Raw genomic sequence first — 24,488 nt, 5'->3', positions numbered from 1 at the left:
AACCCTGGAGGGGACACAGCTGACAAGTGGCCAGTCAGGGTTCCACAGCCATGGCGCCCAAAGATGAGTGGGCTCCGTCCCCTGGCCCCCCGACTCTGAGCTCCCCTTGGGGAGTGGGGAGACGGAAGCTTGGGGTGCAGCTGAGGAGGAGCCAGCCCATGGCCTCCCTGCCCACCCAGCCCTCCTCTCCCCACGCAGGGTCCGGCTTAGAGCCACCCTGCCTGCTCTGAAGTGTGTCCTCGCCATGTAAAAGGTGGGTGAACTCGGGCAAATCACCTCACTCTCCTATGCCTCAGCTTCCCCAGGTGTAAAATGGGAGAATCACGGCACCTGCCTCAGTGGCTGCTGTGACGTTACATAAGCAATGATACAGAAAATACTCAGGAAGCTGCCTGGCACCATCAGCTCCAGGTGAGAGTCAGTCCTCATGGCCAGTGGGTTACAGGACAGGATTAAAGGCTGATGGAGCAGCTCTCAGCCCCAACCTCACAGGACGAAGCCTCATCAGGAAGGCCCTGCTCCGCGGGGCTGAGCGCAGCAGCCTCTCCTCGGGGAAGGGGCGGTTTCTCCAGGTGCCGAAGGGGCCTAACATGTTTGTCCAGGTTGGGTCACTGTGAGCTCAGCAGACCAGCCGGAAGAGGGAGAGACACAGAGTGTCCAGGGCCACTGGGGACACGAAAGCAGCAAGATTCTCTCAAGAGAGGGAGGCAGCTCCTCTGCACACCAGCTGTCAGGCGTCTCATCGACGGCGGGAATAAGGCAATGAGGCCTCACCGACGAGGCCTTTTCAAAAAAATCTCTCATATGATACTTAAGACGTAGGCAAGTATTGATAGAAAGGAATACCTGTGTATCAAGAAGCCAGCTTAAGAAAGTAAACATTTCCACAGTTAAGCACCCGTACACCCTCCCCTGCCGGCATCCCCATCCCTCCCTCCACAGGCAATCACCATCCGAGATGCTGGCATTCCTACCCCCACCAGTAGGCTTTTGGAACGTCCCACGGTCCTTACTGGGGCTGAGTCAAGAAGATGAGAGCGTCAGTCAGCAGGTCTTGGTCAAGTTCCCGGCAGGCCTCTGAGGGCCGTGTCACACTGACCAAGGCCCTGCCCTATGGACGCACAAAAGCAACTAAGGACACACGAAAGCAACCCTAGACAGCCAGGAAAGCCCAGAACTAGAAGAGAACTTAGGAATATGGCTGTAACATGACTGCGGGGGACTCAGCAGGTACGGAACAGAGCAGGATCATCTGGAGAGCCACCTCGGAACCCGGCCACCCACAGGGAGGTGGTGGGGATCCCAACAGCAGGCCCAGCCTCCTTATGCAAGTGACCCACTTAGGTCTCTCCTGGCAAATTGGAGAAGCTTCTGGGAAGGACGCCAGGAGCCTTGAGGCAACTGTGGGCTCCACTGGAGGGAGCTGAGACTTCCCTTGCACAGGCAGATCAGTAGTGTGAGTTTCTGATGGGCGCACTTGATAAATGAGACTGAACTGACATTGCACGATGGGGACAAACCCAAACCAGAATCGAAACCCAACCTCACAAATAGGAAACAGAAAACCCCAGAATAGGGTCATCAGTACTGTCAACAAGTCAACGGCCTTGGGTAGAAATAATAGCCTGAAATGACCTGCTCCCTAATCTAGCAGGAGGTTCTTCCTTTCTTTCGGGTCAGTCTGGGATGGATTCAGATCTGAAGAAGAGCTGCTAGAATTATCCCCCCGACATTTACTCAACACCTGCAATGATTCCGGCAAAGTGCTCGTCTCAGGGTACAGAGATAAAGGACATAGTTCCTTCTCAACAAATTTATATTCTCCTGGGGAGGACAGAGTTAATAAATAGTATTAATACAGTTCTAAAACGGAGCCCACAGGCACGGTAGCACAGGAGCACCTGGTACGTGTATGCATGTGTATTTTCACGGCGGGTTGGTTGAGCTAAAGCTTCTCTGAGATTTTGAACTGGGCATGCAACCAGGGAGAGGAAACTACAGGTACGCCTCATTTTACTGTGCGGCAATATATTGCACGTCGCAGGTACTGCATTTTTTTTTTAAATAAACTGAAGGCTTTTAGCAACCCTGTGTCGAGCAAGTCTATCGGTTGCTTGTTTCTTGTCTCTGTGTCACATTTTGGTAATCCTCGCCATATGTCAAACTTTTTCATTATTGCTATATTTGTGATGGTGATCTTTGATATTACTACGACAGCTTGCTGAAGGCTCAGATGGTTAGCATTTTTTAGCAATAACATATTTTTATATTAAGGTATGCACATTTTTTTAGACATAATGCTATTGCACACTCAAAAGACTACAGTATAGATAAACATAACTTTTATATGCACTGGGAAACCAAAAAATTCATGTGACTTGTTTTACTGCAATATTCACTTTATTTTAGTGGTATGGAATCAAACCCTTGGCATCTCCAAAGCATGCCTGTATTAAAGTCACCCTGCCAAATTCTATAAGGTCAATAGGGGGCGCTCGTGGGGCTCCACACCCTCCAGACTGAATTCTGACTCTGTACCCAAGTGCCAGCGGGATTCACCCCAGGCAGGGGAGCGCGTGTCTATAAGGGCTAACGGAGATGCACTAGCTGCTCTGCCGCAGGACGGCCTCTCTGAATAACCACACAGAACAACATTAAAAGGCTGTAAAACACAGCCCCCGTGGCCCTAATACCCTCCCTGCTTAGAAAATTTAACATTTCCATAAAGCATCACTTACAAAATGTCTGCCACATCAAGTACTGTCTGATACTGTTTCCTTAGTCCGTGTGCTCCTTCCCACGAGAGGAAACGTCTTCCCTCACAGCCCAGGAGCTCCTTGGATATGGGTAGTCAGAGTGAGACCCCAAGCTCTCCAAGGGCCAGCGCCTGTCTTCTTCCCTTCCAAAGCCTCAGCCTCCTGCACTGCCTTCAATGCAAATGATTCTCTGCTACTCCAGAGAGAGGTAAACGCTTCTAAATGGAGAACTGGTTCTCTTCCAACCCGACCAGCTTCTTTCTAGTCCTCATTCCCGTCCCCCAGACACACGCTGCCCTCCTACACCAGCCTCACCCTGGATCCTCAGGCTCTCTTGATATTGGATGATGAAGTACTCTTGAGTCTGCTGCAGCTTCTTCAGCTCATTCTCTGTGTCTTGCGTGACCAGTCGCAGCTCCTCAAATGTCTGATTGATCTGAAGGTGTTTCTGGGACATGGCATCAGCGAGACTTCCAGCCGGAGAATTACCCTGGAGACAGATCAGGGAGAAAGTGTGGGCAGCGGTGAGCTGGGCAGGAGGATGGGAGAAAGCCTCAGGCCGTAGTCCCAAGGAAAGGGCGATGCTCGCATTATAACTGGGCTGAGATGCCAAAAGCTAAACTTTCAGTCAGAGAATTGCAAGTGTTATTTGTGAGAGTTGGGGTGGAGTGGGAAAAGAGGAGCACCAGGAGACCTGGCCGACTACGGCATCTTCACAAAGTACTGCAGAAAGCTTCTGACCTCCACCAGAGTAACGCACACAGGGTCCGTCGGGGTTCTCTCTGGAGAGAATAGAACTCAACATGTCCCAGGAGTTACCTGGGTTTCCTACTACTGATGACGACCCCTCATTTCACAGTCACTCACTGACCCAATGCCACCTGTGCTAGGTGTTGCGGACACAGTGGGGGACAAGGCTGTGGGAACACACATCATCTGTGTCCTCACTCGAGACCTTCTCGTGACTGAGGGAAGAGGGTGAACCACTCACAGGCGGTGTCCTGGAGACCCCAAATAAAGTGACAGGGGAGGCATCCACAAGGGCTTTGTGGATCCAGCCACTGAACTGCCCTGGTTGGATCTATTTCTTCAACACCTGGTTGCGGGGTTGCGGGGTGAGCAGAGGCTGTTCTTAAGTAATCCCACCTGAATATAAGCATGCCTCTCCTCAAATATAATTCAGTTGGGGTAAAATTATTTTGCACTTGTTCACACTGCTTTGTGGTTGCGATCTCATCAAGGTTACAGAGACCAGTCTTCTATTTCCTTTGGGCTTCTTAGGACAATGCTCTGTTTATAGTGACACCAACAGATGCACACCGAGTCAATTTGACAAAGCTGGGTCCAGAAAGAGCTGGGCAAGAAAGGACATCCCAATGCCTCTCCCCAAACCCATGGACACTCACATTGTTGGCTTCTCGGACCAGCCTCTGTTCATTGTACAGAATATGGCGGATGCAGCGGACCAGCTCCATGGGGCAGCGATCATACGTGTTCTGAAAGAATCCAAGAGCAAACATCACTTTGTTCCACTCCATGCTATGGGGCCGAACGGTACCTCAGAGCAGGGGGCCAGATCTTATGATGGAGACTCCTAGTGACACAGTGGTGTAATCGTGAGAAAAGCTGCTCCTCCGATGCCAACGGGGACAAGAAAAGCACATTGTGGGAAACCCGATTACAGGAAGAAGGTAAAATTATTCTATTTCTTGCATCTTAATTTGCTTAAAGTAAGGGCACCATGCTTGGAAACAGAATACATTTTTTAAAGAGGCCATATTAGAGGAGAAACTGGACGCCACCTTGACTGGGCAATCAAAATTACTACCACCAATGAGGATAAGATGGACGTTGTACACCTCTGGATGTGATACCCTGAGAAAGACACAACACTACTTATTTAGAATTCTGATCAGGGGCGTGTAACCTGACTCTAATCATGAGGAAGCTTCATACAAACCCCAAATAAGGTCCATTTTATACTTAAAAAATAGAGGAGCTGAATTATTTTAAAATGTCAATGTAATGAAGGACAAAGAAAGATTGACAAATGGTTCCATATGAAAGGAGGTTAAAGAGACAGGACAACTAGATGCAGTATGTGATCTTGAACAGAATCCTGGGCTGGAGGGGGAAAAAAATGCCCTAAACGACATCAGTAAGTCAGTGGACAAAATGGAAATAAAGGTATAAGATTACCTAAAAGTGTTGTATTGATGTTACATTTGCAGAAGTTGATAACTGTACTATAACTACATAAGAGAAGATGCATATTCTTAGAAAACGCACACTGGAATACTTACGGACAAAGGGACGTGATGCATGTAACTTACTCTCAAGCGATGAAAATATGTGTGAGCGTGTGTGTGCATGCGCGTACACGCAGAGGGAGAATACAGTAAAGCACATGTTAACAACAGGTGAGTCTGAGCGTAGGTAGGGGTTCTTAGTATCAATCTCATAATTGTCTATACATTTGAAATTATTTTCAAATAAAAAGTTTAAAAAAGGCAGCTACAACCACAAAGCCAAGCAATAAGAACTTTATACATGTCACATGTGACTCAACAACCTTGGGTTAAAGAAAGAGAAAATCTCTGAATGAAGGAAGAGCCCCTGCAGGGAAGAGAATGAAGTGTGGCCTGGCGCTCACATCCACCTGGAGCTGCGTGGCCTGGAGCTCATGCCCACCTGGAGCCTCGAGGCCCCAAGATCACACCCACCTGGAGCTGCGTGGCGTAGTGCCCCAGCTTGATCTTCAGTAAGAACCCATCTTCCCCTACTTGGTGCTCAGCCTTCTTCTGCAGCTCCTGCACCAGGCCCTCCAGGAGCTGGGTGGCCTTAATGTTCTCCTGTGGATTATCAAGATCTATTGAGTCCCTAGGGGAAAGAAATTACATACATATGTATACATACATGCACACAGCCTGTATAAATGCAGCCTCAACGCATCACACCTTTTCTTTGGCTAAAGTAATTTCTTTATAATGCTCACTGCAAATTTTAGGAAACAGTCCAATTCAAATTGACTAGATACCTACAGTAATCTATTCCTAATCCACTAATTACCTAAGTGGGATGTATAGTATACTTTCTTTTCTTTTTTCTTTGCAATGTACTGCTCTTTCTCCTACTGACTTGCTCTGGTGCTTAGGCTATTTGCTTGTAGGAATGAAGGGAAAAGGAAAGTGCTTTGTGTACTCTGAAGGAAATAGGGACTCTGATAATTTCCTATTTATAGTTACCCCCTCATGGGTGTAAGGGGGCACAGGGTCAAGAATGTTCTATGTGTTTTTTCCAGCCTCGACTTGTTCTATGTCTTGCTAATTTCACATAGAGTATTTCTTAAGTAAAGGCAGGTGAGTCAACATTTATCATTACTTCTAAGAAGCCCTAGAAATGGGATATTAAGACAGAAGATGCCTACAAGTATTTATACAAGTCAAACATTTACATCAATAGTTGCAGATTTGGGACATGTAGGCAACGTTAACTCCTCCAATGAACCACAGAAATCACTCTACAGGCTTCGTATTAATTCAGAGCCACTTAACTGTTGACAGGGGTTGGGTGGTCTCCCTCCCTCCTTTTCCTCCCCCACTCTTCCCCTCATCCCTGACTCTCTTTTTTTTTTGCGATACACAGGCCTCTCACTGTTGTGGCCTCTCCCGTTGAGGAGCACAGGCTCCGGATAGCAGGCTCAGCGGCCATGGCTTACAGGCCCAGCCGCTCTGTGGCATGTGGGATCTTCCCGGACCGGGGCACGAACCGGTGTCCCCTGCATCGGCAGGCGGACTCTCAACCACTGCGCCACCAGGGAAGCCCTCTCTTTCTTTTTTTAAACAACTTAGGCAACAATTGCTATTGGGCAGTACTAAATTACTTAGCTCACTGAAGAAAACAAACAGCTGTAAGGCTGAAATAACATTCATTACTGCTGGTGGGTCTGAAGCCAAACAAGAGATCTGGTGATAGCTAAGCAGCTCTGTCATCTCTACACAGCCCCGAAGTCATTAGCAACTAATTTCTAATGGGGGCACAAACAGATATACCAAAACACTGACACAGTACTTCATCAAATAATATGCTCGAACCTGCACTTTTGAGAAGGCAGTGGAGAAAGCCAAATTTCAAATATGTGTGTGCTATGTACTAAATATGTCTGAATAAAAGCCTGGAAGGAAGGAAGGCAGCCCTGCACCTCTGTTTCGACTGGAAATAATGCTCCACTCTTAAGAAGTGACCGTCTCTGAGCACAACTCATGGAAATCAAGTACTACTGGTTCTCGTACTTCAAAACTTAACTCTCTGCCATCTATCTATCTATATATAGAGATATATAGATATATAGATATTGAATACATATATATAGGAACTTTTTTAGTTTAAACGTGAAGAACTGAAGATGTTTTAATTAAAATCTTTATATTCTTAAAACCAAAACCGAATAAAATTCAGGTTTTCCTTGATATCAACAGAAGTCTCTTAACATTCGTTCAGTAAGAAGACTGCGTGGGAAATTTACTAAATGAAACTTTAGATCAACAGAAACTTCCTACTAACGTTTTTCTGAACTCTCCAAATCTTTAACAGAAAATGAAAATGAAATGGAAAAGCACTTAAACAAGGTACAGTTGACATGCTCATATGTAGCTCCTTTTTTTTGTCAGTTACATGAGGCTGAGTTCTGTTTTTTTTTTTAATTGCCTAGAAAATTGCCCTCCTTTGGTGCTCTCCAGCTTTTGAACAGAAATCTGCTACTAACACACAAATGCAATTATTCAGAGGCAACATTACCGACGGGTTTACAGCTCGCCTCAAAGAGTAACATAAAGGCTGGTTTCTCCAAGGCTCTGTCAATGAGGACCCCTGCTCTCCTGGCCATGACGGTGGAGGCCTCAAGTATCTGATGAATACGACAGATCAGATTGAGACTGGTAACCAACCAACACGTGCCCAGGCCCTGAGCAGAACAGCAGACAGCCTGTTGCCTGGTGTGCAATAACGGTGTTGATTAAAAAGGTCTGTTGTCAGTCTACTGCACGGTACTAATTCTGAAAGAATTTAAGAACAATTTTCCCCCTGGGTATATAAACAGTAATTTGGGAAATAAGAAAAATAAACATGGCTGTTAAATCTGTGACTAAGATGTAATTATTGTTAACATTTTGGTGTACTGTCTTTTAGTCTTTACCTATATATATATATATATATATGTATATATAAAACATATAAATTTGAAAATACCGAAGTCACCATTGTTAACCTTGTTAACAATACACTTTATTAAATTGTATGCATATTCATACCTTATCTGCCCATTAAACACTAAATTCTTTGTGGACAAGGGCTTCAGCGTTTTCTATGAACTCTACTAACTACAACACTGCTAGGCACTCACAACATATCTGCTAACTGTTTCTTATTAGCAGCAATGTTTTAATGCTTTTAGCCACAATTTACTATTAAAGGAAACAAATCCTATTTTTAAAAATCCCAATAGTTATTCCATCTTGTCAAACTTTAAGATGGAATTAAATACCTTTTCATGGGTCACATAATTTTCTTTATAAATGTACAACTTATAGAGTATTCACTATGTTGTCTTTCCAATCAAACTTCAATATGGGGCTTCCCTGGTGGCACAGTAGTTAAGAATCCACTTGCCAATGCAGGGGACATGGGTTCGAGCCCTGGTCCGGGAAGATCCCACATGCTGCAGAGCAACTGATCCCGTGCGCCACAACTACTGAGCCCGAGTGCCACAACTACTGAAGCCCGTGAGCCTAGAGCCCATGCTCCGCAACAAGAGAAGCCACTGCAATGAGAAGCCCATGCACTGCAATGAAGAGTAGCCCCCGCTCCGCGCAAACAGAGAAAGCCCATGCGCAGCAACGAAGACCCAACGCAGCCAAAAATAAAGAGATAAAATAAATAAATTTATATATATAAAAAAACTTCAATATGCTTGTGCTTCACAAAATATGATGGAAAAAACTTTGTTCACTTACCAAGCTTGGCTTTCAATCCACTGGGATAAGTAATGCCGCACCTCAATGGGGAAATGCTGACCATACAGTGCTTGCATCTGATGAAGGGCATCTCCTTGGAGCTGCTGGGCTTGTATCCACACAGCCATGGTTTACGATCTGTTAAACAATCAGTGGTTTGGGTGAGCTTTTTTTCTTCCCCTTTTAAATCCATTAGAGTAAATACTCAATTATAAAGGCCAGAGATAAATGCATTTAAGCCCTTTTTGATAGACTAAAGATCAGTATTCTTGAACTGAATTTTAGCTTCAAAATGTTTTCAAAATTCAGTGTGGCCATGGAAAGGTATACAACTGGGTCTATGAAGCTCTGACTATAAAATGTACTGAAGTCCTATAAGCAAAAGTACAAATCCAGCATTAAGGGAAGAACTGCCTATAGCTTTGATATCACAGACATGTTCTTTCTTTTACATGTGTTCCAAACTTGAAGCAACAGTAAGCAGCATTTCAACAGTAATGATAAATAACCAGCACAGGGATTTTGTAAAAAAATCGCTTGTTTTAGATTTGGTATTTTGACTTTTAAGAAATGCAGTAAACATATTGCCATTTTAAAAAAGGCCCAGTAGGGCTTCCCTGGTGGCGCAGTGGTTGCGAGTCCGCCTGCCGATGCAGGAGACACAGGTTCGTGCCCCAGTCCAGGAAGATCCCACATGCCGCGGAGCGGCTGCGCCCGTGAGCCATGGCCGCTGAGCCTGAGCGTCCGGAGCCTTTGCTCCGCAACAGGAGAGGCCACAACAGTGAGAGGCCCGCGTACTGAAAAAAAAAAAAAAAAAAAAAAAAAAAAAAAAAAAAAAGGCCCAGTAAAAGAAAAGTGATAGTATCTAAAGCACGGATGGAACCCTATATATTATCACTATTTACCTGAGCAGTAATTGTTTGCACATAAAGGGCACAGATTTATTTGGAAAAATAACCCCAAGGTTCACCTTCTGATTTACTGCTTAGGAATTTACAAAGCAATGTTCTGTTAAAATTATAGCATTTAAAAATCTTTCAGACATAAAAACAACACATTCCAGCTAAGAGTTAGAAGCAAGAACCATTATATTGCAATGGTGGGTAGGTTTTTAAAACACACTGTTGATTTCAGAACAGTTTTATAAAACTACCATGATGCCTTCTCAGACTCACCTAAAATTTATTTATTTATTTATTTATTTATTTATTTATTGTATTTTTTATTTTTGGCTGTGTTGGGTCTTCGTTGCTGCGCACGGGCTTTCTCTAGTTGCAGTGAACGGGGGCTACTCTTCCTTGCGGTGCACGGGCTTCTCACTGCGGTGGCCTCTCCTGTTGCAAAGCCCGGGCTCTAGGCACGCGGGGTTCAATAGTTGTGGCACACGGGCTCAGTAGTTGTGGCACGCAGGCTCTAGAGCGCAGGCTCAGTCGTTGTGGCGCACGGGCTTAGTTGCTCCGCGGCATGTGGGATCTTCCCGGACCAGGGCTCGAACCCATGTCCCCTGCATTGGCAGGCGGATTCTTAACCACTGCACCACCAGGGAAGCCCTCATCTAAGAATTTTTAATTCATTTGGCAGAAACTCTCTGGGATCAACCAGACTGTGACAGCAACGGTACTTTCATGTACACAAAGGGGACTAAAACGGAATCTTGCTCTAACACTGTGGAAGTGGTATAAGGCAGGGATATCTTGAATCCCATCCAAAACTATCTGGCTACTGATTTGCACGATTCTCCTAAGAACTGTGTTATAGTCAGGGTACGGTGAATTAGACCTTGATTTTATTGAATACCAGAGACCACGCAAGTGTGTTAGGAAACAAAAATCCCTTCTCTGTTAGTTGTAGTTGTCTGATCGCATAACACAGAGCTATTTATGGGACAAGTTAGTTAGCCAACAATGAGGTGTGGGGTGGGTGCCAGTTACCTATTTTAGATTTGTGCAATGCTGTAGAACACTTGAGCAGTGTACGATTTACGGCTTTTGAGCATTAAGGCTGGGATCACTGTAAGATTACCCAGGACATCAAATTTCATGGCTGAGGGTTTACTAGGAGAAAGACTGGGATAAAAGAGCTCTCTCCAGAAATAATCCCACATTACAATCAAATATGTGGAAGACATTTAATTGTACAATATAATTTCTAATCAAATGACTCATATCATATCCCAAGATTTTGGAAAACTGGAAGAGATACCAAAGCATGTTTTTTGGGCAAAAGGTAAAGGGATGGATGGGATGGATGAAGGTGCTTTGGCAAGAATGATCAAGGAATGAAGAAAAGAATTCAGGGAGTATTAATCTCTTTTAGTGGTAAGGAATTGGAAAGAAGCAGGACCTCGCCATAGCTCCCGTAAAGAATATGTAAATGATACCAACAGATACAAAAATTATCTTGCATCCTGCATTCATTAACCGAATTGACCCAAGAGACAGAGGGAAGACTGTGGGAAAATGTTTATCTTCAAAGAGACTCCTCAGTCTACCCAAATACAACAGTATTCTGTTCACTCCCTATCGTCTCGGTCTGCTTTATTTTTCTTGGTATCATTTAATCACTTCCTGACATTTATCACATATTTGTTTAGTGACTTCCCACTAGGGTGAAATCACCACGAACATAATGACTTCATTTTGTTTTTTGCCCTTTCTCTTGGCCTAAAACGGTGCCCCGCACATAAGCATTCAGTAAATTTTTTGTTGTTGCATAAATAAATGTATATACACAATTTAGTCAAATCCATTAGCTCTTTTCAAAGTCATCATGGAACAAGATATCAGTATGAAATACCAAGTCAAGAAAATGATAATATAATTTGGGTGAGTCAATGGTCTATCTGTCCCTTAATCACATATGGCACAATTTATAATTTTCAAATAATTAAGTAATTTTTGGCTGCATTGGGTCTTCGTTGCTACGTGTGGGCTTTCTTTTTAGTTGCAGCGAGCGGGGGCTACTCTTTGTTGCAGTACACAGGCTTCTCATTGCGGTGGCTCCTCTTGTTGCAGAGCATGGGCTTCAGTAGTTGTGGCACATGGACTCAGTAGTTGTGGCACATAGGCTCAGTAGTTGTGGCTCACGGGTTCTAGAGAGCAGGCTCAGTAGTCGTGGTGCATGGGCTTAGTTGTTCCACAGCATGTGGGGGGCTTGAAACTGTGTCCCCTGCACTGGCAGGCGGATTCTTAACCACTGCGCCACCAGGGAAGCCCACAATTTGTAATTTTCCCTTTCAGTTTTTGTTAATTTGTTTTTGTCTGTTTCCCCACTGAATAAGAACAGTAAGTGAGGGAGCACGTTTATTCACCACTGTACCTCCAGTACCTATTATGGTGGCATGCCATGTAAGTATAACTTTATACTTAAATATTGGCTGAGTGAATAAATACACACCAAATATTTGGTAAATGTTTCATATGTTCTGCTGTCTGAGCATAATTCCAGGAGTCTATTATTGTTTTAAGAAAGAAATACTATGGTGATATGCCACATAGGTAGGAGTTATTATATAAACGTCACACTGTTTTGTCAAGTTTTATATTAGTTCTTAGTTTTTATAAAAGAGTAGAGGGCCTCCCTGGTGGCGCAGTGGTTGAGAGTCCGCCTGCCGATGCAGGGGATACGGGTTCGTGCCCCGGTCTGGGAGGATCCCATATGCCGCGGAGCGGCTGGGCCCGTGAGCCATGGCCGCTGAGCCTGCGCATCCGGAGCCTGTGCCCCGCAACGGGAGAGGCCACAACAGTGAGAGGCCCGCGTACCGCAAAAAAAAAAAAAAAAAAAAAAAAAGAGTAGAATGCTAACCTCTTAGAAGTTTTCAGAATATTTTTTATGGTTCTAAGTATGAACATGCCATAATAGTTACTTTCTAAAATGTCATTTGAAGGATAATAGTGGGTAAATATAAGGTGGTAACCATCTTATTTTGATACATACAGTATAATTTCACTACAAAAAATGCTTTGATAGAGCTGGAAAGTAGATTTTGCCTACCCATGGTCAAAAATGTAAAATAAAAATACACTGAACAGTACAGAATCATTTTTATTTGACTTTTAAACTAAGAGTTATATACACATGGAATATGAGATGACCTACTGAGATTATCATGCAACGATTTAAAAGATGCAGTTTAGAAAAAAACTACTTCCCCCCACCGACTGTATCAATAAAACCTAGAATCTAAGTAGTGCTTTTCTTCATACACGTCGAAACTTCATGCGTGTCCTACACACATTATTAGGCAAAGCCTACACCTGGTAGCCGCTGACTCCCCGTCCCTTCCCACTAGTACTCATCCAGCCGCCCCACACATGCAGTGAACGCGCGTCTGTTCTCAGTACACACTCTCTTCTGCTTATTTACGGGCACCTCCATCTTCAATGCGTGATGTTCTGACAAGGGAAGTGGTTTGTATCTCTGGTAAATCATCACAGGGGCTTCTTTAAAGACTGGGAAATGGATTCACAATCTTATTTTTAGCCAAAGATGAGAACTATTTGAGCTTTGTTAGTTGCATTCTTACTGTTCGTAAGCATCCCAAACAACCCAAAACGACTTTGGACTTTCTGAAAGCAGAAGGTATCTACATTGACCTCATGTATCTGGATATATCCTAGGAGTCCCAAATAAAGCAGACCCTCAGGCATTGGAAAAAAAGGGTTTCAAAGTCTAATAGCTCATAATGTTACAGGCTTATTGAAAACCGCAGAAATGAGTACCTGTTAAATAAATGATATGAGTGGGTGAGAGTTAACGATCATTTTGTCCCAATAATAAATACCTTTGTATTAGATGCTTTCCCTTTTACAAGTAAAATATAAACCTTTGTTAAAAAAAAAAAAAAGAACTCACTCTCTCTGAAGACTTCTAGAATGTTGTGGCTAAAGTACTGCTATCGTTAACCTGTCAAGGAGGAAATGCAGAGGACAGGACAACAAGGTTCCCAAAGCATACCTGCCACCTGCAAGAATGAATTCTAGCTTGCGGTGGGAGTAGGGGGTTTCAAATGTGCACAGGGATTTGGTCTGCTGGATTCATGTATATAATTTAGAGCATTTTATAATTCCTATTCTCCATCCCATCACCACTGCCAGAGACTCTAAAATGGGGTTCAAGTTCTGGAGATAATGGCAAACTCACCTAAACAGAGCTTTACAAAATATTTAACCTCTTAAACCTCTCTGGGCCTCAGTTTCTTTATTTGTAAAATGGGAGTAATAATTCTTATGTCTCTCAGGGGGTTGCTATAAGAATGAGTTAACATGGGTAAATGCTTTAAATGGTGCCTGGCTCATAGTAAATGCTCAATCTTATTCTGACTTCTTAAAGAATATATATTTTTGGCGCATGCGGCCCCACGCTGCAGCCAATCCCGCCCGCCACACCACGCACCCTAGCAGTCAGTGGGTGAGCTGGGAGCCGGGGAGGTCACCGTGGGGAGGCGGGGCGGGGACAGCATGGCAGCCTCCTTACGGCTCGGTGGAGCCGCCTCCGGTACTGGAGCCGCCGGCAGCAACCGGCAGTGGCCAGCCTTGCAGCGGTGTGTTCTAGGTCAATGGCTTCTAAGACCCCAGCTGGATTCATTGGAGTAGGCAACATGGGGAATCCAATGGCAAAAGAGCTCATGAAACATGGCTATCCACTCATTATTTATGATGTGTTCCCTGATGCATGCAAAGAGTTTCTAGATGCAGGTGAACAGGTAGTGTCTTCCCCGGCAGATGTAGCTGAAAAAGCTGACAGAATTATTACAATGTTGCCCACCAGCATCAATGCAATAGAAGCTTATTCTGGAGCAAATGGAATTCTAAAAAAAGTGAAGAACGGCTCACTATAAATAGATTCCAGTACTATTGATCCTATGGTTTCGAAAGAATTGGCCCAAGAAGTTGAGAAAATGGGAGTTTTCATGGATGCCTCTGTTTCTGGTGGTGTGGGAGCTGCTCGGTCTGGGAACCTCACGTTTATGGTGGGAGGAGTCGAAGAAGAATTTGCTGCTGCCCAAGAGCTTTGGGGGTGCGTGGGCTCCCATGTGGTGCCTTGTGGAGCCGCCTGGACTGGGCAGGCTGCGAAGATCTGCAACAACTTGCTGTTAGCTATTAGTATGATTGGAACTGCTGAAGCTATGAATCTGGGAATCAGGTAAGGGCCTGACCCAAACTCTTGGCTAAAATCCTAAATATGAGCTCAGGACGATGTTGGTCAAGTGACACCTATAATCCTGTACCTGGGGTGATGGATGGAGTTCCCTCAGCTAATAACTATCAGGGTGGATTCGGAACAACACTCATGGCTAAGGATCTGGGATTACCACAAGACTCTGTTACCAGCGCGCAGAGCCCAATCCTTCTGGGCAGTCAGGCCCATCAGATCTACAGGATGATGCGTGCGAATGGCTACTCCAAAGGAGACTTCTCATCCGTGTTCCAGTTTCTATGAGAGGAGGACACGTTCTGAGTTTGCCCTTTGGCTGTGGACACTGTTGGGAACCAAACTCTATCTTGGAGCCTCTTATAGCTCACTCCACAAGTAAATGGGCTTAATCAAAGGTCACCTGTCTGCTTTGGTTTGTCCAGTTCACAATAAACCCTGGGATTTTTCACCCATTTTTAACTGCTTATTCTTTTTATCTATTTAGCAAACACATATTATCTGATTTTTTTTTTTCTGCAAGCCACTGAGGGTCTCTGCTAGCTAGCTGACTGACCTTTTTCAAAAGTTTGATTCCTGAGCATTATCAGCTAAAACATTGCCTATTTCAATCAGGATATTATTTACTCCACATTACAAATAAAACGAAAATTTTTTTCCACAGGATAAAACCTCTCCTGGAGGAAAGAAAAGAAATCGGTGCGAGGAAAGGAGTTAGAGAAAGGGGAAGTATAGTGAATTACTCCCTGTGTCCCTCAGAAAGTTTGTCCTGTTAACCCAGTGGTGGTATTCTTGCATTCTGAGGTTACCGGTTTATTTTCCAGGACTTGATAAAGCAAGAGAACTCCCTGCTGCATGCTGTGTGATTTGGACTCTGTTACATTACCTTGGTGTGCCCCTCTTGTAACAACTCCCAATACTCAGCAAACTTATTTTTTATATTTTTGCTTCCTTGTACATTCTTATTACATATTTTTTGACTTCAAAAGAATGACATCTTTAGAACTGTCTCAGAGCCTACAATGATATGTGCATTAGATAATTATTATATTATCCTAAATATAACCATATTATTTTGAATTCAAATAAATTTCTATGCTGATAAATATATATATATATATATATTTTTTGGCCACACAGTGCAGCTTGTGGGATCTTAGTTCCCCAACCAGGGACTGAACGCCGGGCCCTCAGCAGTTAGAGTGCAGAGTTCTAACCACCAGACCACCAGGGAATTCCCTAACTTTTACAACCTTAAACTTACAAAGGTGGCTTCCTTCTCCCCACCTCCAATTTTTTTTTTTTTTTTTTTTTTTTTTGCGGTACGCGGGCCTCTCACTGCTGTGGCCTCTCCTGTTGCGGAGCACAGGCTCCGGACGCACAGGCTCAGCGGCCATGGCTCACGGGCCCAGCCGCTCCGCGGCATGCGGGATCTTCCCAGACTGGGGCACGAACCCGTGTCCCCTGCATCGGCAGGCGGACCCTCAACCAGTGCGCCACCAGGGAAGCCCTCCCCACCTCCAATTTTAACTCACTTCAATTAAGTACCTTCCCAAAGTCAGTCTTCCACAAGGAGCTCTTGCTATCTTTCTCCTTAACCAATATCCTGCACATAAACTTTACCTTCCTGTTAAAAGCTGGTATTCCCACTTCTTAATCAATTTCACTGGCACCAGGACTCCCACAGGTGAGACCTGATGGAGGCTGGTGGAAAGGCACTGGGAAGACTGTTCCCTCACCTCTGAACGAGGGAATTAAGAATTGTGAAAGGTGGTGTAAGGAGAGCAAGGCTGCCATAAGTATACTAAACTCCAAAAAAACACATCCATTCTGATGTGCTCTTCTGGCAGCCAGGAGCTAAGCCTCTTCCTATTCTTTCCAAGGATGCACCTGACTCCAACTAATTAAAGTATGAATTATTAGCAACAAATATTTTGATTCATCTAATCAATTCCAGAAATAAGAATGAAAACTGATTTAAAATAACATTTATTAGTGTTAGTATCCACCATCCAGATTTATCATTTAATATCATTTACTGAACACTTGCTATATTATTTTATAACAATGAGTACTTTTATGAGTCTACCATTTAACCCTCACAAAAACCCTACGAGGTAGCCCTATTATTATTCCCACTTTATAGATGAGGAAATTGAGGCTCAGCAAATTAAACAGGATTGTAAAATGGTGTAACAATTTTGGAAAACCATCTGAAGGTTCTTCAAAAGGTTAAACATGGAGTTACTATATGACCCAACAGTTCCATGCCTAGGTATATGCTTAAGAGAATTGAAAATATATGTCCACAAAAACCTGTACACAAATGTTCGTAGCAGTATTATTCATAATAGCCAAAAGGTAGAAACAACCCAAATGTCCATCAACGGATGAATGGATAACATGGACATGAATGGAAAAATAAAATAGATTAAATGGAATATTATTTAGCCATAAAAAAGGCAGGAAGTACTGATACATGCTACAATATGGATAAACCTTGGAAACCTGATGCTACGTGAAAGAAGCCAGATATAAAAGGCCACATATTGTAAATTCCATTTATAGGAGATTCCCAGAACAGGCATAGGCAAACCCACAGAAACAAAGCAGACAGGTGGCTGCCAAGGGCTAGGGGATGGGCAGTGACTTTTAATGGGGATGGGTTTCTTTTGGGGGTAAAATATTTGTCCCAGGTCCCACACTGCTGAGGGGTACCATCTGGGCTGGATCTGGGCACCCTGGCCCCAGTCTGTACTCTACACAGCACCATGCTGCCTTTGTCTTGAGGACTTGTGGTGGTCGTTTGTCATATTATGTTTTGTACTTTTCTGCATGTTTGTTATATGTCATAACTTAAAGAAAGAAAATGAATAAGAAATTAGAATCAGAAACCTAATATTGCGGGGCTCTGATTTGAGCAAAGGCTTGGGCTAGTTGGCAGATGAAACAGAAGATGTGTAAACAATGCTTCTGATCTGAAAAGAAATCTGATCTGGCAAGGAACCAGGATTCAAAACTGTTAATCATATCAGCACCATTTAATGACTAAAGGACTTTGGATGGAACAAAAGAAGCAAGTTCTCTGGTTGTGTTTTCTGCTTTACTGTCAATACATCTCTTCAGTGGTGGTGATTACCTAGCAGTAGGAACTTGGAGGGACAGAAAAATATTAAATAGTAGCAATAAAGGATTCAGATTCTGCTCATTTTAAAATTGGCCTAACATCAAGTAAGGTTAGAGTAAAACTATCCCATCTAGAAGTAGGTCAACACTGGAGCCATCTGCTCTTTAAAAAAAAATTCCTAAACACTACTTTATAAGCCATCAGGAAGGCAATTCTCTAATAAAATCAGATTATTAAACAGATGGGAAGCGAACAGAAAGAAGAAAAGTATTTGGCTCACAAAGAAACAAACAAGGAAAAATTTGCCAGGCGACGTAGAGATGATAATATTCTGGGAAGACAATCAGTCATAAATCTTTACATCACAGCAAAATCATTACATATTACTTCGGGAAAAAGGAAGGGAGAGGGAGAGGGAGAGAGGGAAGGTCTCCCTCATGACATACTGGCTCGCAGCTTGAATGCGTGTGCATTATCATTATCTCTGTGTTGAAATCTATTAAGCAACTTGAACTACCCACTTGGGAAGAAGCTACATCAATAACATCCTTCAGAGAACAAAGAACATTTACTGTAGCCCACAAACAATGACCATCTGCATTACAGAAAAGTAAGAAATGATCTGAGGCTGCCATGTAGCCCCATGTCAGCCTCAGAATTTCAAATGAAAGGTTTTTATTTTTAAATTTTTTTATTTTTTAGGCCGTGCCTCGCGGCATGCAACATTAGTTCCTTGAACAGGGATCGAATCCGAGTCCCCTGCAGCAGACGCGTGGAGTCTTAACCACTGGACCGCCAGGGAAGTCCCTCTAATGAAGGTTTATACCTGTACCCATTTATACTGTTAAGACCAACTCATCTTAGACTGTGTCTCTTAAAAAGATCGAATCCCACAGTTCAGGAAATAGAAATTCCTCAGCTACTACAATATACTGAGTTTCTGTACCATTCAGATGAAAGATAATCCCTTCCCTTCTGTTCTGAAGTTTTGTTTAAAAGGCAATTTATTAATAAAGCTACACACGTTGCTATTATTTTCCTCATTAAGAGTTCACAGCTTCCCTCTTATCACTGAGAATTATAGTATTAAATTTCCACTTAGCAAAATTTGCTTTGAAGAGCACCTAGTACTAGGTCCACTCCTAGGAACAACAGTTAGACAGTATTAAACACAGTCATGAGAAACTAGAAATAACCTAAATGTCCAAAATAAGAGACGGGTTTAACTGTAACATATTAATCTGATGGAATACTGTGCAATAATTAAATGAAATATAAAGGCTATGTTGAAATATAAGGCCATAGATATTTTCTAAAAGTTTAAATAAAGGAATATTAAATGAAAAGTGTACACAGTATGTATGCTAGAGGACACATACCAGAGAAAGGTCAGAGAGAACTATAAACAGCTGTTACATTTAGGTGAAGGAGTTTTAGTACAATTTTCTGTAACGTTCTTTGATTAAATTTTGTTTAAAATGTAAAACCTGAAATATAAATTTAATAACCATGGGCAATTGGCACTGCTCACTATTCCACAGGAATAAAGCATAAAGGGACATGCAAAAGACATAGGAAGAAATATTTCCCATCATGACAGTATCCAGCTCATGGCACAAATTAGGTAGTCTTGATTTAAGTAGCGCATGAGATACTTATACATTTCTTAAAAAAGAAGTGCAATTCGGGACTTCCCTGGTGGTCCAGCGGGCAAGACTCTGCGCTCCCAGTGCAGAGGGCCCGGGTTTGATCCCTGGTCGGGGAACTAGATCCCACATGCATGCCACAACTAAAGATCCTGCATGCCGCAACTAAACACCCGGCAACAAAGATCCTGCGCGCTGCAACTAAGACCTGGCGCAGCCAAAATAAATAAACAAACAAAAGAAACTATAAATGTTTTTAAAAAAAGAAAGAAATGCAATTCTATCACCTTCAAGTACATAACAACGTGTTTTCAAGTAGTGGTTCAAGACTATTAATAGCTAAGATTAATTTGTAATTTTGACATCTATTTATATTTTATTTAAATCCTTTACAATGTCTTGCACTCAATAACTGTTCATATTATTTTTTTGTTTAATAAATCCTTCTTTTAGAAGTAATATAAAAGTAAGTGGCACAAAAATATATTTTGAAGTATTTTTTTGAAGTCCAGAAGAAACAAAAAGGTGTTTATGTGGAGTACATAAAAAAGGATTAACAAAATTTTGTTAATTTTTGAACTTGAGTGATGAATCTATGGAAATTCATTATACACTATTCTTATTTTGTGAGTGTTTGAAAATGTTCATACCAAAAAGTTCAGAATACCAAAAATTAAAAAAGGGTAAACTAGAACTTAGACTAGGTTGAAGATTAGTGATCTCAGAGGGAGTAGACTTTGAATCTAGGAGGTTTTCTTGTGATTCCTGAAAAAAACAAGAAAAATAGAAAAGACAAAGAATATTTGAGAAAGTCATATTTCACGGCAAGAAATAATACATACTTATTAGATTCATGTTTGGCTCTTTTTCATCTTTGACACGACTAAGCAACGGTCCCTGCAAATTTGTTCTGATAGTAAATAGAACGAAATACACAGAAAACCACTCCCAGCAGTGCAAGAATTCCTTTTTGTTTTTATTTTATTTATCTATTTATTTATTTATTTATTTTAAAGAATTCCTTTTTAAAAACTGTATTTCCCTTACCCCTAATGACACACCTGGACACAACTGGCCTAGATGAAGGCCCTTGATAGTCCAAGGGTAACAATTCAAGACCTCTAGAAGGATACAGTTACAAAATCGGCTCCCAGAAAGCCTTAGCCATCCGTTCTTAACTTTGCTCCTACTCAAAGGCCAACAGAACTGGGGGGAAATCTTCCTGTTTTGTTGATATCAACTTTTTTTGTGCCAGAACTTATACCTAAAGCCAAAGCAAGGTTTGTACTCTCAGGAAGGTTGAACAAATCAGGCCAGGTTCCAAGAACAGAAAAGAAGCACTACAGGGCCACCTTGCTAAGGAAAGACTTTAGATAATTCTCCCAAGGTTACTCTCTACACATTTTATGTACATCAACGCTAACGCTCACCCAACAATCTTTACTATTAACAGTAAATCTAGGAAAGAGACCAATAATACATTGGAAAAGCATGTCTATAAACTGAACTCAAACTAAATGCAGAAGTATTTTGCCCCCTTTTCAGGTAGCTGTGTTCTCTGCATTCACCAATAATCATAATCAACTTCACTTTTGCTTACAGACACTTGAATATAAATCCTTTTGAAAAAAAAAAATAAAAAATGAACCTAAATATGTTTTGGTTAAAATAATGGAAGACTAAAATCTTTTCTTTTAAGAGAGAAATGGCTCATCAGCTAGTTCCTTTGCCTGCTCACTGGATGATATTCCAATTTGGAAGCCCAACTGTAGCTTTCTGAAGAAAATGCCAATGTGTGGGGTATAATACTCACTCTATCTAAGTAAAACAACTCCTGCAGAAAAGGTGGGTCCAACAATGGGTAGCAGGTGTGGTAAGAAGTTAATTCTAATTCTGAGATGAAATGACATTTAAATAAGAGCCCATGTCTTGGAAAATAAAAATGTTTGGCCTCTCAGGAAAAAAAAGGTGATCTAGTAAAAGAAGTACTGATATTAGGACATTCAACATTAAGATTAATTAAAATTGCACACAAAGTAATTGTCCATAGCATTAACACTGGGACTTGGCAAGAAAACACAGTTAGTTTTGCTAAAACAAACTACTTTTTCTGGAAACAGATACTCTCTCACTATCTATCTACTGGGATATGTACACACAACTTAGCTCCGTGAACTTGAGTATATGTTCCTACAACACACTGCATTGAAAGACTCCCACCTCTTAACTAACAGCTTATGCCCCAAGACACCAGCCAGGATAACGACAGAACCCTTCTGTGTATATGTTCTTTCACAGGCTGCACTGTTACAGGAAGAAGCAAAGAGCAGCGATTTCCTTCCAAAAGGTCAGCTGCCACAGACAGACCAAACAGAAAGCAGTTAATTCTTGCCAACTTCCCCTCCTGCTTCTGTAGCTAGAACGCAATAGCATTTGGTTTCCAGTAAAGCTCCAAAGAAAAACAAAGCAAATGTGAGACCCAGAACCTATGTAATGTAGTGTCTCACTTGACTAAATTAAAGACAATAAGATCACATGGAGCTACACTCTTTAAACAGCAGTGGAACTCTTAAGAACTACCGGATTTAATGTGGACTTAAACATGAGGAAAAGGACAGGATTGGAACCATCCTAGACTTTATACTACTGCTCCAGAAGTCTCCACCTAAAAATAAAGTGGCATTTTGGCTATAATAAATAAGGCAACATATAAGGTCCCTAGTTGACTGATATAAAAATAAATCTTTAGCTTTCTTCTTCTCAAACTAAAGTCAAATCACCTGTCCAACATGCTAAGGCACTGGTCAGGTTCAATGCTGACAATCAGTAAAAGCACATATACAAGGGATATATATTTTCTTAGATTAGACATGGTTTAAAGACTGTACGACTAATAACAAAAAGGGCAAGAAGACAGAAAATATGATTTTAAATCTTCTTTAGGCAGTAACCCTGAATAGTTGTGGAACAATACTGAAGACCCCTAACCCCCAAAGAAACAACACCACATTCTCACGTAGACTTCTTTAAATTAAGTGAGCATCTATGCATTTAATCTTCCCAGAGGCAACAAAATCAGATCTTTTGAGTTTAAAAGTGGAGAGGGAAGGAAAAACAAAAACTGTGTTTCCTCAACCAGATCGGTTCCTGGCTTAGCTATCTACGTGCAACTTACAAGAAAATGTGGTGGGTCCTTCAGAAGGGCTCCTACAAGCATGTCATAGGGCTCTATGTGGTTTCTAACTCGTTAGTTTCAGGTTGTGGTGGCAACAGAGACACAGGCTTTTTGTGAGACAAAGTCTTGTAAAGATTCTAGGCTTTGATGATGGAGGGTATGTAACCCCACTCTGAGAATGCCTCCTTTGAAATGAAGACAGTTTGGGTTTCAAGGAAAAACTTATTAGTTTGTTATATATGCTAAATTAACTACTGCTACCCACACCAGAAACTGTTTCATGTTGGAAACAAAACAAACTCTTAAATTTCTAAGCCTTTTCTATACTTAATCACCAAATGTTAAATAACAGCAAAGGAATTAGCATGGGAAAGGAGAAAAAGGGAGTACTAGCAGCAGTAGTAATAGTAACAATAGTAACAGTAGTCACAATAAACATTTAAGGAACTCTTTTTTTTTTTTTTTTTTTGCGGTACGCGGGCCTCTCGCTGTTGTGGCCTCTCCCGTTGCGGAGCACAGGCTCCGGGCACGCAGGCTCAGCGGCCATGGCTCACGGGCCCAGCCGCTCCGCGGCATGTGGGATCCTCCCGGGCCGGGGCACGAACCCGTGTCCCCTGCATCGGCAGGCGGACTCTCAACCACTGCGCCACCAGGGAAGCCCAAGGAAGTCTTACTACGCCATGGACTGTTGCCTGCATGTTCTATGTGCCCTCCTTTAATCCTCATGACAACGCTATGAGGCCGTAGGATTATTATCCCCATTCTGTATAAGAGGAAGCAGGCTTAAGAGTCAGAAAATTTGCCCGAAGTCCTGTGGCAAGTAAGTGAAGGAGCTGGGATTAGCACCAGGCTGCCCATTTCCAGCACTCATACTCTCAACCCCCGTGCTTTATTTATTAAAAACCTCACCTAACCAAATGAGTTTTTCCTGACCATGAGACCTGTGGTTTTAAGACTGCTTTATAATAAAAGCTACAAAGTAAATTAACAAAGTGCAACTCACACATACCAAAAATTATTTGACAATCCAAAAATGTTTTAAATGGGACACCCTTCCCTAAAGGTCAGAGAACATCAAGATGACAAACCTTCAAACACAACCAAAGGAAGCCATATTAGGGGTTTGGTGACTCACCTTCACTCTTCTCCATCCATCAGAAATCAGCTAAAAGCTTTAGATTATAAAAGGGAGTGGGAGGAGAAAAACGAGAATCATTCTGGGGGTGGGTGATTTTCCAGTGAGGCCCAAACCTAGATCCTGACCACTTGTGTTCAGAATTAACACTGTGACACTTCCTATGAGAAGGGAGTGGTTACGTTTGTTGTATTTGTTCCCAAATTCCTTACTGGGTTTCCATCAGATACATTATTATCTATCACCAACATTTATCAGAGATCATTCTAAATTCAGGTTTTCTGCTGGCAGAAAACATTTCTCATTAAAGGGACAATATCACTAATACAAATGTGAAAACAACTTGTGAACTATTCTAGTGGGTAAGATAGGATAGTAAAAGATACTGAAGTCAGTTATCTTGATAACTGTTCACATGATACCAATAACTAAACATCAAGTTACCTGATGCTGATGTGATTATGAAGTTAGAGAGAAGATGTAAA

General features: G+C 42.3%; 1 protein-coding gene and 1 pseudogene across 3 annotated transcripts in view; one reads left to right on the top strand and one right to left on the bottom strand.

The window, feature by feature from the left end:
• Positions 1–24,488, bottom strand: part of LOC308607838 (signal transducer and activator of transcription 5B) — a 63,696-nt gene that overhangs the window by 16,643 nt on the left and 22,565 nt on the right. Inside the window, exons 2-5 of one of the 2 annotated variants that reach the window (XM_081220164.1) lie at positions 8,768–8,905; positions 5,480–5,636; positions 4,163–4,252; positions 3,072–3,246 (exon numbers count right to left, since the gene is read on the bottom strand). In XM_081220164.1, the coding sequence (XP_081076290.1) occupies positions 3,072–3,246; positions 4,163–4,252; positions 5,480–5,636; positions 8,768–8,895 (550 nt within the window). In that variant the 5' untranslated portion in view covers positions 8,896–8,905. Of the gene's footprint in view, positions 1–3,071; positions 3,247–4,162; positions 4,253–5,479; positions 5,637–8,767; positions 8,906–24,488 lie in introns of those variants that run through there. The other variant, XM_081220165.1, reaches the window with a different exon arrangement.
• LOC308606891 (3-hydroxyisobutyrate dehydrogenase, mitochondrial-like) lies at positions 12,559–19,169 on the top strand (annotated as a pseudogene). The gene has a single exon. The product of its transcript is annotated as a 3-hydroxyisobutyrate dehydrogenase, mitochondrial-like (transcript).

This window comes from Mesoplodon bidens (genome assembly GCF_964165515.1).
Source record: "Mesoplodon bidens genome assembly, chromosome: 19".
NCBI lineage: Eukaryota > Metazoa > Chordata > Mammalia > Artiodactyla > Ziphiidae > Mesoplodon > Mesoplodon bidens.
The sequence above is the reverse complement of the archived record's forward strand: the minus strand, read 5'-3'. Positions and strand labels throughout refer to the sequence as shown.